The sequence below is a fragment of the Anas platyrhynchos genome, chromosome 2 (assembly GCF_047663525.1).
Source record: "Anas platyrhynchos isolate ZD024472 breed Pekin duck chromosome 2, IASCAAS_PekinDuck_T2T, whole genome shotgun sequence".
Taxonomy (NCBI): Eukaryota; Metazoa; Chordata; class Aves; order Anseriformes; family Anatidae; genus Anas; species Anas platyrhynchos.
The window spans coordinates 132,915,404-132,930,039 of NC_092588.1; the positions used below are offsets into that span (position 1 = coordinate 132,915,404).

At 39.5% G+C, this 14,636-nt stretch overlaps 2 protein-coding genes across 2 annotated transcripts in view; both read right to left on the reverse strand.

Annotated features, from left to right (window-relative positions):
• UMAD1 (UBAP1-MVB12-associated (UMA) domain containing 1) overlaps positions 1-14,636 on the reverse strand; it is a 200,036-nt gene that overhangs the window by 84,085 nt on the left and 101,315 nt on the right. The window lies entirely within an intron of this gene.
• MIOS (meiosis regulator for oocyte development) lies at positions 1,104-13,679 on the reverse strand. The gene is made up of 11 exons (XM_027450844.3): positions 13,569-13,679; positions 11,473-12,839; positions 11,170-11,268; positions 9,974-10,231; positions 8,644-8,813; positions 7,706-7,771; positions 6,924-7,082; positions 5,888-6,040; positions 4,562-4,766; positions 3,326-3,455; positions 1,104-3,091 (listed from the first exon to the last, which is right to left on the reverse strand). The coding sequence occupies exons 2-11, from the start codon at positions 12,767-12,769 to the stop codon at positions 2,995-2,997; spliced, it is 2,634 nt and encodes an 877-aa protein (XP_027306645.1). The 5' UTR covers positions 12,770-12,839; positions 13,569-13,679; the 3' UTR covers positions 1,104-2,994.

Genomic DNA, 14,636 nt, shown 5'->3' on the forward strand with positions numbered 1-14,636 from the left:
ATACCCCAGAGGGCTGTGCTGCCATTCAGAGGGACCTCGACAGGCTGGAGTGTTGAGCCGAGAGGAACTTCATGAAATTCAACAAAGGCAAATGCAGGGTCCTGCACCCATGGAGGAATAACCCCAAGCAGCAGGACAGGCTGGGGGCTGACCTGCTGCAGAGCAGCTCTGCAGAGAGAGTCCTGGAGCCCTGGTGGACAGTAGGCTGACCATGAGCCAGCAGTGGGCCTTGGGGCAAAGAAGGCCAACAGGATCCTGAGTTGCATTCAGAAGGGTGCTACCAGCAGGACAAGGGAGGTGATCCTCCCCCTCTACTCAGCCCTGGTGAGGCCACAGCTGAAGTAGTGTCCAGTTCTGGGCTCCTCAGTCCAAGAGGGACACAGAACTACTTGAGTGAGTTCAGAGGAGGGCTAAGACAATGAGAGGACCGGAGCACCTGTCATAGAGACAGGCTAAGAGAAGTGAGACTATTTAGCCTGGAAAAGAGCAGGCTGAGGGGAGACCTCCTTAATGCGTATATACATGTATACCTGAGGGCAGGATATGGAGAGGATGGAGCCAGTCTCTTTCCAGTTGCGCCCAGTGACAGGACAAGAGGCAACAGGCACAAACTGAAGCACAGGAGGTTCCGGTTGAATAGCGGTGGGCACTTCTTTACTGTGAGGGTGACAGCACTGGCACGGCTTGCCCAGAGAGGCTGTGGAGTCTCCTTCTCTGGAGATAGTCAAAATGCACCTGGATGCTATCGCATGCAACATGCTCTAGGCAATTCTGCTCAGCAGGAGTGTTGGACTAGATGATCTTCAAAGGTCCCTTCCAACCTTGTCCGTTTTGTGATTCTGCAACTGCAGCTAATAAAATAGCTGTAGCTATAGTTTTCTTAGAAAGCAACAAATCTTCCCCAAAAGCATGATTTTATTATTTAAAAGCAAAAACAAGGAAAAAAAAAGATGAGTAAACACACCTCTTATAGAGTAAGTTTTGCAAAGAGTGTAATTATTGGCCTGAAACCCCAAATACCCATTACAACACCCAAAACTGATATTTTACAGTGGACCCGAGTATGTACATATTTCATAATCTAGAACACTTCAAAGACATGCTAAATGTCAAAGCATCTAATTTAATGAAATGATGGTAATTGAAACAAATATAGTCAAGTCAAAAATGTTACAAATATGGCATTTTTTTTTTTACATAAGAAAATTAGACATTAAGTACGTACATTCCAGACATGGAATTTTATCTGGAAAATTTAGTAATAGTTGGTATTATTACAGAGGAATAAAAATATATCCTTGACACTTACAAATCCTCATTTTCATAAAGCAAGTTTTATTGCCTGTGTTTATATAAATAGGGTATCATACATTAAACCCCAGTTTACATTTATTAATGGAGAACATTTTAAAGAGCTCTTCAAGAGCAACATAAGGTGTGCAAAAATACCAGAAAGAGAAATAAATATTCTAACAGAAAAACCATTAACTGCTCTCCCATGACAGTCTGACTACAAATATCAAGTACCTCTTAGATTTAACTTTAAAAATATCTTTGTCAATTAGGCAAGAATCGTAGATCAGAATAAATGTAGCAGATGTATTACAACATGAATTAGACAATATAACTGAAAGTCCAAAATGTAATTATGTACACCCACAGAAAACATTTCCACAATTTATCCTGTTGCAACTACACTAGAGCACTTAGAACCAGTGGTATATTACAATATATTCCGTTTTAAAACAACATATTTCACAGTCCTGGCAATATGGTACCAGTTTATTGCTAGCATTCCATTTAGTATTTCATAGCACGCAAGTGTTAAGTAACTCATACTGTTTCTAATAGTAAATAAACACACACCAAGTAAACTGATGTTATTTTCACATACCTTAAAACAGGTTTTTTCCCTAATTTATGTGAATTTCGTTGCCTACAAAATCAAGGACAACAATACTGATTAGGTCCTTGCACAGTATTAGCAAGATATCATTGACTCTCAAGATAATAAATAACTTAATTCCAGCTGATAACATACCTAGTACCATTTCTAGTCAATGACCTAAAATTGTGCAGCCTTTTGGGAGCATACTGGTGTCCAGCAGTGACCTGAAGCAGGATATAAATTGCTTCACTTCGCACATCCCAGTATGTTTCAGAAGTGCAGGAAAATCCCGTTCATCCCAAAGTCTTAAAAATTCAAATATGTTTGTAGTCAAAACTCAGCACGTAGTTTAAAACTTAAATATTTACAAGCCTCCAGTCCTTGAGATTTCAGATCTTCACAGTACTATGTTCAAAATAAAGCCTCTTGTAGCTCACCTGCATTCTGCACTCGAAGTTACACATGAATTTTCAGGAAACTCTTCTCCAGGATATCAACCTTGTTAGGAGACAAAGCTCCTGAATTCCTTAGCATTAAAATTCGCATCAGCTAGGTAATATAGGTACATTAAATAAGATCTTGAATTGCAAAGATATTGCTTACTATTAACAAATCTTGAGAAAAGAAAGAAATTGATTTTTCTTTAAATATCTTTAGAATGTGATTAACAATGGCACACAATTAATTTACAAGGAAATGATTGCATTCGAGGAAGTGTCATCAATCAATGAGAGGATGCCACAGCGTCATTCTGCCATCCTCTAGAGAACACTTTTCAGTTGTTTATTTTGAATTTTCAATTTTACTAAGCACTGTATATAAACACTGCTTTGTTTAGAAAACTGATAAAAGGGCCCATAAGCATTACCCTGAAAACTTCATTAAAAGTTAATTGAATTTAACAAAGCTACTAGGAGTGCTTTTTAACTTTTAAGTTCACTGAACAAGGCTCATTCCAGGATTATCAGTTTCTACCAAGCACAGTCATACGCATGTTATTTTACTAATCTGACAGAAATTTATTTTTTCACAGTAAGTCACAAATGACCTTTGTCTAAAATATATGCTTGGACTATGATGGACATCCATTAGAGAGCCCCATGTTTTCAAGCCTGTACAGTCTCTGCGGGAATGAGATTCCCTGTTGTATCCAGCTGCATACACTTACATGAACAGGCAGACACGGGGCACTCAGTGTGGTCCCTAGACAGCAATAGCAGAAAAAAAGAAAAAACGGGTAAAATAAAACTACCAAGAATTTTGCGTTCTACGAATTTAAGAATGTACAGGAACACTTTATCTCAAAGAAAACTTAGCAGCATGGTAAGCTCTGCAAGCGTTCTAAAACAAAACATCTTAATTGTAGATAAAACTAGGAGTCGTGTCCTACTTGGTGCAGCATGCACAAGTGAAATATAGAAGACTTGAACAACTTACCTGAACCAGCTAAGCATATGCCCAGCGTGTCCACCATGCCTACAGTTGTGACACCAAGTAAACCAGTTGTTGAACTGGGCTAGCTTCTTGTCTTTGCTAAGATCCACTTTTTCATCTGACTTAGATCCTCCTGTGCAAAAGCAAACCCATCCCCACAGATATGCCTGTAAATCCTTGTTTCATGTATATTGCAATTGCAGTAACAGCATTACAATAAATTTGGAATTAGGAACTTGAAGCAAAGACGTAGCCTGATTTTAAAAGAGAAGTTGATAAAATTATTAAATAAGAACTGACAGAAAATCAAAACAAGAATTATACTGCTCAGCTAATGCTTTGCATCTTATGGATGTGCTACACTTGCCTATTAAACTTTGAAGACAATCTCTTTCAGCAGTGATTTATGTCTGTGATTGATTTCAGTTCCAGTGAATTATACATTGGTTTTTCCGCACATATATATATTTTAAAGCCAAAAATCCCATGTATGTGTGTGTGTATAAATATACACAATTCACCAAGTCTCAGTTATGAAGTAGAACAATTGCAACAGTAAGTCATAACAAAGACCAGTGAAAGAATTAGAGGAGGTACACAGACGACAACTGTACAGCTGTCGATAACTCTTTAACAAGACTGACCTAAAAATATGGGCAAAATGAGTTTCACTTAAACCTTATATAATGCTGAGCCCAAGACATTTAGAACCAAGAGATTCTATTGATAGTATTTCTTAGATGTGCCAGCAGCACCCATAAATTCTTTCACGCTCAGCCACAGAAAGTATACATTATGTTTATTCTGTCTTCTTTCAGTTAAAAATCAATTGGTAAATTCCAATATTTCTGCAGCCTCCCATCAATTCATCCCAAGAAAACACACCTCCCATTTCCTGCAATTTTAAAGCTCGTATTGCAAAACACTACGATACTTGAATCTTTGTCTGTTTAAGCCATGGGATTCCACTAACAACCCCACTGGTAAAAATGGTCAAAACCAGGTAACTGCATACCAACTGACACCAAAAAATTGAAACACAGGTTTTATCATAACACTAGATGGGATGTAAACACATTTACATGTTCACTATGGTCTCTCTCCCTTATAATTAAGGGTATGAATACTTACAGTATGAGAATAAACAGAAAGGTGCAACAGAAGATCTTCCTACAAGAACTGTTAATTAGGCCTGTACCTAGCACTCTAGCTGAATAGCTAAAAAACAGTATGTCATACCTGGACAGCTGGAAACTGGAGTTCCCATATTTATCAAGCAAAGTGCACAGCGAGGAAGGGGCTTACGACAACCAGGACAGCTTGTAACTTTTGACTTAGTTGGTGAGCCACTAACTCCGTATTGGCTAAAACCCCGCCCCTGATGAGGAATGGCTGAACAGCTGTACGAGATGGATTTTCCACAGAAATTGCAACTCACAAACACCTAAAGAGAACAAAAGCTCATTGATTTTTCAGTTTGGTTCTAGTGCTACAACTATAAGTGAATTTGTTCAACCTAGCAAATACTCATTTACCAGATACTCTCGATAGTGCACTGGAAAGTTACTCTCTTGTGAAGGTATTGCCAACATCTTGGCTTATACATTTGACATGCAGTGCTGTGAAGCAGGCCTTAACGATGCCCAGTTACCTCAACAGCACATAACACCATGCATTATTGCTTAGAGGTATTATTTAAGATTATGAAAAGCTGTATGTGAAGATATGAAAGAAGAGAAGTTTACTCTACTGGTCTCTCCCTCTTTCTACTTGGTAACCCACTCCAGAGTCCTGAACGTGTGGATTTTCCTAGCAATCTTTACCTGCACATTTAATGCCACACGTTGAGGTGTGATATAGAGGAAAGCACAGACTTTACACTCTTTAGGGATTATTTACAATGCTCACATAAGGCAGGAGCAGTAAACTCCCTTCTACTTGCAACAGTATGGATGGAGCTCTCCTTAAATAGCGGTGAAGGACACATGAATTCTAATATAGCCTTCCTTAAAAGCCCTTGGGACCTTAAAGCTTGTAACGCGCATACTGAGCAAATATGAGCGAGTGTCAGTTGCTGTGGCCAGACCACATTGGAAAAAAAAATGCTACCAGATAATATTTGTATAGGGCGTCAGTTTTCAGTTTAGCTTATGTTCTGAACTGATAATAAAAGTTGCTGTTCACTTTAGTTTAGGTTCAAGGGCTTCAAAATAGCTTGGAGGTTCAGATCATTTAAAACAAAGTCAATTTGAACTGGTTCTTGGTTCAATTCCCTGGTTTCAGCATCATCCTCACCATGATAATAGTGATTTCCTTGATTAGACGAAAAAACATTTGTTTACCCTATTTCCCTGCTCTCTACCAAAACAGCTAAGTCCTTTCTCCAAAGTATTTTAAAAAACAAACAAATATGTTTACCCTTTTAGGGTAGCCTTAGTTTAAATCTTTCTTTTGCACATGAACTTTCAGGAAAGCCAAGATGCAGCCACCATTTTTGTTTCTATACAAGTACCATGCTACCTTCCTTTCTGGATTGGTCGTATTTCATAGAAGAAATAAATTTACCTGGGCTAAAGGCTTTGAACTAGGATCCAGCTTACTCCTGTGGATATCAAATTCTGCACGTTTATGCCAAAACCTCCATGCATCTAAGAGATTCCTGTAGTTCTCAATCCAGTACTGAACCCTCTCATCCTTAAGTACATCTGATGGAGAACCCTAAAGCAGGTAGGAAAAAATGCCAGTCACACACTGAAGATACACAATGCAAATTATTCACATTTTCATAAGGCTTTACAAAGCATACTACAATGTATGAGAAATAATGTAATTTGTCTAGAGAAAGACAACATCTGCTAAAATTTAACCTGAGTTTCATAAACATTTTCTTCAGTCTTTCTCTCAGGTTGAGAATACTGGTGCTGCTACATTCTCCTGAACACTTTCATCTGTCATACAAAGGATTATACGTTTTTGTCACATATCCCAGTATATATGTAAAATATGTAACCATAAAAATGATATGTGCACAGTGTTAGAAGTAGCTGCAGCTGTGCCAATAAGGACCACAAGCGCAACCAAAAAAAAAAAAAAAAAATTACGACACCCAAACCACAACCTCCCCAAACACACAAAAAAACCATCACAATAAACTCAACTCCAATACTCACTGCCAACAACAAACAAACACACAAACAAACAAACAAAAAAAAAACAAAACACACCACACTTCACTTCTCCATCAAAATCCTGGAAGCAAAAATGTATACTTTGAACCTACCAGAAAACACACCAGTAATAAGCAGGGGAACGGGTATTCCCAGTGCTGCTATTTTTGCTTTTTCTCCTCTTTTCCCTATTATCACTCACTTTCTCTTGTTGAGATAACTTGAAGATACAAGTTTATAGTTAACCTCAAGTGGTTTGGATGATTCCACAATATCATCTCTATATCCATCATAAAAATCCACATATCACAGCATGATATATGCTGTCAAAATGTACTACAAAAATACTTTTTAGTTCACAAGATTCCGTACTATGCTGCTAAAGAAACTACAGTTCTCTCATGTTACAATTTATTTTTGATTGAAACACTAACCTGTAACATGCAATAGCTCGCTGTCTGGACATCTCCTGTTCTGTCAACGTAACTTTCCATCAAGTCCACTCCATCTTTTGTCAGCCCTGTTAATAGTATTCCCTCCAAATTCCCAGCATCTTTCATTTCATTTGTCAGCTTTTCAATAAATCTGTTCAGCTACAAAAAAACAAAACAAAACAAAAACCACTAACTTTTGCTGTCTGTTCACGTCCTTGTAACTCACTTATGATATAACTGCAAAACTTTCTACAATTTGAACAGCTTTCCTTAAGAGTGTCTTTTGCTAACAGAATATGCTGCTTGCTGCATGTTATGCAGGAAAATTTATATGGCAATATGTACTATATTGCAAGAATTTAAATTTTTATCTATATACTTTAAGCCTCCTGACACAAAGTGCAAAGAGATTTTTTAATTTTTAATAATTAACCTATTTTTAAACACTTAAACATTCCTACTGCAAAATGAAACCTTTATTCAAGGGAAAGTAAATGTCTGGAAATAAATAAATATACACTCCATTAAGAGAGACATACAAGCCATACAACAATTTTAAAAACTAGCATGTCGTGAATATTATAAAAAAAAAAGTCAAAAATCAAGCTGAAGTTACAAACTGAAGATCAGATTATACCATGGCTTATATCCTATTGCAAGGAGAAAAACAAATCCCTCATGAATCATTGCTTCTACTGTTTACCTCTCCACCCCAGATCTTCTTCCCTCTCTAAATAAAGCCCAGCTTAATAGTTTGCTTGAGTGTCCAACCATAGCCTTACCTGAGCATCATTGAGGAACTTGCAAGCGAACGCAACTCTGTCTCGTACAGCTACATTATTTTCATACTTTGGAGAGAAAAATGGGAATACTACCATCACATACAAATTTCCAATTTTGCAATACATTGTTTGTAAAAGTCAGAACATTTACCTTAATGTATAGCTAATATTAATGAATTTGATTATGTACAAAAAAAGCACCTGAAAAAAAGCTAACACTAAATAGCAGACAAACTGTTTATATTCAGATATATGTATCAGATCAAGACTGAGGCTAACAGGGGCAATTTACTCATCTGGCAGGAAAGGCTGGTTCAACACAACAAATGCGGCTTTCAAAACTAGAAACGTATTTCCAAATCATGCAGGGCTGGGCTATCGTGATTATGGCATGATATTCTGACACCCCCAGATCCCCTTCTGCTGAGCTGCTCCCCAGCCACTCGTCGCCTAGCCTGGGCCTAGCATTGCTCCATTCCAGCTGCAGCACCCAGCATTTCCCTTTGCTGAACTTCATGCCATGCTGATTGCCCAGTGCTCCATCTATCTAAATCCCTTTGCAAAGCTTCTCTTCCCTTCAGGGAGTCAACAGCACCTCCCAGTTCATCCAGTTCATCAACCTCTCTCCTGCTTAAATTATTTTGATAATATACTCCTAATGATTCATGAATTCCATGCCACAAAAAAAAAAACAAACACCTCTTCTAAGAACTGTGTGAACTCTGTTGGATACGCCCATTTTTATACAGTTTGTACACTAACACAATGTTCATTAATATGAGAACTCTGTTTAGAAGAAAAAACATTACCTGCCAGTATGAGGAAAAAAATAATACATTCTAAACTGATTAATTCATGGAGCATGTAACACTTCCCCTACACATGGATGTATATATGCACACCTATTATTTAAAGGAATTTAACAGAAATTTACTCACCAAAACACCATCGTATGAACCAGACTCACTTGTCAGAAAAGCAAACATAGCACACAAGTAGGGGTTGTTCAACTGCAGTCTCAGAGTACTGCACATTTCTCTCCAAAGCGAGTTTTTCTCGTCTGTGTAGCCTGATAGAGCCATTGCTACTACATTAAGGTTCAGATCACCTGATTTATTAAAAAACAACCAACAATATTCAAGTTCAAGACTTAAAAAAGAAATCAATTAAAACCATAATTGAACGCATCAGTTTGAAACTGAATATTCTGCAGAATACCTGACAAAATCTGGTAGAGTTATGAGCTAAAACAACATTACATACGCTAAATTTTGCAGTTTCTGCTTTCAATGACTCAGTTTCTGCTCTCAAAGTCACAAGCCCACATGCACGACAGCCTGAGTTATACTTTAAGCAACATCACTCTAGCTCTGGTGTTCTGCAATAGTTTGGAACTGCTACATGCATTCTTACTGCTTTCACAAAAGGTTGTCATTACCATAGTTCATATCCACAAGAAGTGAAAGTACTGGAATACACACATAACCATTACATAACAGACCATGCTGGTGCATGACAACTGCATATAACAGCTTTAGTTCAAAAAAAAATAATCCTAAAATCATTAAATCTATTTTATCTAAATATTTATTGTCAGAAAGTTCAATTTTCTTTTTCCAATTCAAAGACAGCCAGTCACTGTTCTGAACCTTCCCTACAGAAAACATACATACTTCCCCCAAATCTAAAGCAGGCAAGACAGTATTTTAAATTTAGTAAGAGAACACAGATGCAAATCAGAGATGTAGTACGAATACTGGCGAGAAAACCTAACAAAATGCCTCCATCTCTTAGCTCTAAAATTGTTATTTTTTCCTTCATACACTGTAACACTTCCCAAATACTATTCCAAAACAAATGTCTTCTGTAAATCCTGAATGTTATATTTTAGTTATTCCACAGCCATTGCACTGGCAGAAAGCCCCATACGGCCCAACTGAAGGAGACATACATGACAGCTGACCAATGTGCAATTCCATTACAGGAAAAAAATCCTGCTACTTCTGTGTGTAACACTTTGTGTCATGTATTAATATGAAATTCTAAAACATGCAATGCATTTTAATTAGAGAGTAAGGTATATTATAATCTGAGGAGCGAAAGAACAAGATTTGTCAGATTCTGAGTCTCCAATCCAGCTACTTCAAGTAAATATTTGAAAAGACAGCATACACCTTTTCCTACCACCTTCCAGAATTCTGTTTACAGAAAAATCCACTAAGGTGATGTAATTCCAAAAGAAGAAAGACACGAAAACGCAATACACACCTTTTCCTGAGGAAGCACCTTTATTTAGAATTTGTATTGCTCGCCGTATGTCCAAATTGAATAGTGCTACAGCAGCAGCTCTCTCCCAGTCTCCTTCCTGTTCCAATGAATTTAAAAAAGGTTCCACATCTAAGTCTGCTCCCTTCTTTATCCACCCACAGAGCTGCAAAGCCAAGGATCTCTCCTCACTCAGATACTGAATAATATCTGCCTGTCTATCAGATCCACTCCTGCTGTGCCTGAGGTTCTCTGTTGTTCCTAAAAATGGGAAATATGTTAAATTATGCCTTAATCACAATTTAAATTGCAGCCACAGTGCTTTGATTTCAACCATAAAGCAGAGAGAAAAGCAAAGTATCATACTTTACTACTTTAAATTAACATTACTATTAACTCGGTTGTAAGGAGCAGCATATACAAAATAATTTTATTCTGATCTCCTAATAATCATGCACCTAAACTTGACATTTATCCCCTACTGAGTCTTTTTTCTTTCCTCTCCATCCTGAGTTTTTGGAGGTTCTTGTTACACAGCTGACAGGAATGATCAGCGTGTCCAACTTCAAAATACAGCCCAGCACCTGCTCTACCAGTTCTCCTCTTCTTAGCAAGCATCAATGTGCTACAAGCTTTCCCACTGCTAAGGAGTTGCCTTTGCTCCAAGCAGCATAAATATAAGACACATAATGAACAGGGAAGAAAAGATTCTAATAACAGATACCACTAAAAAATACTTCACTAAGCATAAGAGGCATAATGTGATGCACAAGGGCTGATTACCACTTCAAAACAAGATAGCTTATTTAAACATGGTTATATAAAAGTACTTTGGCAACACTGAAGTCAACTTTCTAGAACTACACTCCCACATGGAGCTTTGAGAACTGTAACAAATAGTTACGTGCTGAGCAAGACTTTTCAGTGTCACTGTCAATCACTGAATGTTTGAAATAGTTCAGTTGAAGATTTACCTCTGAGGTTATTTTGTTTTTCTGATCATTGACCTCCAAAGAAAAGCAAAAATTCTGGAAATTACTGTAAGATAAACTATTTACCCATATACATTAAATCACAAACTTAAATACTTTATTTATATTATTTTTATAGTCTTTCAATAATTTTTAAAGACAAACCCATGAGTGCATCATTCTGTAAATATACTATAATATAGCTTATCAAAGTTGGAATATTCTTACCCAAAGATGACTTCACAATTGACTTAATGCCAGCATAAACTAAGGGACCTTTGTTTCCTGTAAGTTTTTGATCCATATCTTCAGTATACTGCTTCATAAGTATTTACATGTATAGGAACCTTAATTTTTCCCAAGCATTTGAAAAATAATTTTTTAAAGTTAAAAGTCATAACCTATTAACATATGCAAAGTTTTTAGAGCATGTCGTATTATGTTCAAAGACTTTCATGCATTTCGTATAATTGGTTTACATACAAAGTGCAGGCAACTTCTTAAAATAAACTACAGTAAAATAAAGGATATAATGCAGAGTGTACCAAAGTGATTTCAGCTGGGGATCTTCATTTCCAGCTAGGAGGTGATTTCTCCAAACTTGTTCAGTATCAAGACCATACCTTGACAATGCTCTGAGCCGCATTTTGGTTGCTATGTCTTTTTCCAAGGAATTAGCTTTTCCCTCTTCTGTACATTCATATAGATGTCGTCCACAAGCCCACATTAAGGACGTCACGGGACTCCATGCAAGAGAAATTCTTTCAAACACTGTGAAGTCAGACATAGTCCTGTTGTGAGTCACCACAACCATTCGATTTTGACTTGTGGGATGCCAGGCAAACGAAGCAATGTAGTTTTCACACGGTTGGACACTTCTTTCGATGATTGTAGGCTCAGTTTCATCCCCAATAGGCGTGGGAGTATGCTGCATGTCATACAGCCTAATGATATTACTGTCCCTTGTTAAAGTAGCTAGCAGCCCAGTTCTTGTAGGACACCATGCAACTTTTGTTAAAGGCTTTGGTTGCTCTGTCAAGGTCAAAACAGGCTTTTCAAACTTCCTTAAATCCCATATGGCAACCTGACCTTCATAGAAGGAAGCTACACGATCGTGGAAATATGGATCGACAGTCACTCCTTGGACAGCCTTGGTGTTAACAAATATTTTTTGGCTCGTATTCCTCAGATCAAAAATAGCCAGATTTCGATGCATTCCAGCTAAAAGAAGCTTTTGATCCCGTGGCAGCCAACAAAGAGAGAGGCAAGCATCATTCTGCCCTAATTCATAGAGTGGCTTTGTTACTACCAGTCCCACTTCTGGATCACCTGTTGAAAGCCTCACTTTCTCTGTAGCAACCGCAGTCTCTGGAGCATATTTGCTACTGATATCCCAGATGAGCACTGAAAAGTCAGCCCGATGTTTATCTAATCCAGCAGCAAGCCAGTTACTATCCAGTGGGTTCCACGCCAGGGTATTGCATTGCCGTGCGTGCTTGGGAACAAACTCTTTGCCTATCAAATCTTTAGATTTTGAGTTGTGATCCTGGCCAAGGCTCGTAAGTACCACTCGACCATTGGCCTGTCCAACGGCAAGAAGACATTCGGGATCATACTTTGGATACCAAGCCACGCATTTCATATATGGTGTATCTGAGTTTATGGACAACAGCGTGGCTGTAGTTTCTTCTGAGAGCCGCAAGGACCCTGCCTTGAGTTCTGAACTTACGGCAGAGTCAATGTGGTACAGGCTCAGTTCCGAATCACACACAACAAAGCGGTCAACATGGTGCGGGGCCCAAAGAATATCAGGTTTAGAGCCACTCATGTTTAGGGTGAGTTTACAAGCAGTTTAAACTCTTGTAGGAAGATTCAGGTGATATCCATTCATATGGACACTGTTGAGAAAACAATTTGTAGGAACGTTATCAAACGCAAATTTGTCATCTGAGATCATCTTACAGCAAACACAAATATGGTTCCAAATTACTTTTAGCCTCAGGATTTACCATGGATATATTTCAGGCCCAAACCCTCAGCATTCTCCACGTTACACCCCTTTCCCTGTCGCACGCGTTGATTTTGATTACACTGACTGAGGCAAAAATCAACACAGCCAAGCAGACAGCAGGGCCTGCTGTGTTTACAAACTCCGCAGCAGTGCGATTTTGTTATTAGGGAAGGAAGGATTAAGCGAAACACGGTGTGTGGGTGTGCTGCCAGTAACGCGCCACTCCCTAAAACATGAAGAAAACATCGCTGCCTCATTGCAGCGCGCTGGCTGACAGAAACCAGCCTCCCTGCTTCGTCTCAAGCCTGACCCTGTTTGAAGAGCTGCGTAAATGACTTTATAAACCATAAACGGCTTAAAAGAGCTGTATAAATATTTGATTTCCCACTCCTAACCTTACCCTGCTGCTCCCACCACACCTCAGCCCTCCCGACCTCGGCTCTTTCCCCACCTTCACGACCCCACGGCTCTGCCACCGCGTCCCCGTGCCCTCCTTCCCAGCAAACACAGGCTTGCACCGCGCTGACTCCCACCGCCCGGCTCCCCCCGGCCTCCCCCTACGTCCCCTCCCCGCTGCGGGGGGCGCGGGGGCCCCGCTCCCGCCCCGGCCCCGCACCTCAGGCCCCGCTCCGGCCCCAGCGCAGCCGCGCGGCCCCTTCCGGCTGCGCGGGAAGGAAGCGGCGGGGCAGGGCCGCGGGCCCAGGGCGCTTCCGGGGGCCGGGCGGGATGGCGGAGCGCGGGGTGACGTCACGGCAGGCGGGGCAGGGCGGGCTGTGAGGGAGGCGGAGGGCGCTCGTCTGTGGCTTGAGGAAGTAATAAAAAGAGAGGTTTTCTGTCCAGGTAGCTCGCCTGGAGTTTGTTTTTCTCCGTGTTTCCCTCACGGACGTGCGGATTTCCTCACACCTGTGCAATGAGCCCATGCAAACAAGGGCAGGGAGCTGAATAATAAAGAAAGGGTGCCAGGAGGTTTTCTGGTGGGAAGCCTGAGGGGTGAGGGGGGGTTCCTAAATAAAATGGTAATTCTGTGTGGAGTCGTACGCCTTTCTTTAAAAGTGATTGTGATGTGTTAGTGCAACTAAAAAATGAAAAAAAAACCAAACACCTACATAGTGCAATTGAAAATGAGCACACCTGTTGCAAATGGCAGCACAGCCAAGAGGACTCTGAGGTTATTGCCTGCCAGGAAGGTTGTGGCAACCAAGGACTTCTCTCTTTGCAGACACAACTTTTTCCTTAGTCCTCCCTTGTAACCAGCTTTGTGTGACTTCATTTCCAGGAAAAACTCCTTTCCCCCCCGCCCTCCCCCTGTCAAGTATTTTGTCCCCACAAATTGCACACAGGCACAGACCACAAATACCATGGGAATTAGCCTGTTATGTAAATGGCAAGGGGGATTGTCCAAAGGGAGCTTGGCCTAAACGAAGAGATTGCAGGATCTTAGTTTTATATCACGATGTATGCTGCTCTTTAGTTTTGTAGGGGTTGTTATTTTGTACATCTCCAAGAAAAAAATAAATACGTCTTAAGTGAAGTATTTCAGTGCTGAACAAAGTCTTCCCTAAATACCAGATTTTTTGCATTACAAGAACATGTTAAAAATGAAATATATTTTTAAGATTATTAAGAATAATAGAAATCCTTAAAACTAACTTTAAAATTATATTAGTATTCTATGCAGATGAAA

Bases quoted from the DNA above. Each gene is read 5' to 3' on its own strand.
- MIOS (XM_027450844.3), bottom strand. From the start codon at position 12,769: ATGAGTGGCTCTAAACCTGATATTCTTTGGGCCCCGCACCATGTTGAC. The intron at 3,456-4,561 runs GTATGACATACT...GCTTTTGCACAG, and splicing joins TCCAGTTTCCAGCTGTCCAG to GAGGATCTAAGTCAGATGAA. The intron at 3,092-3,325 runs GTAAGTTGTTCA...ATTGCTGTCTAG, and splicing joins CATATGCTTAGCTGGTTCAG to GGACCACACTGAGTGCCCCG.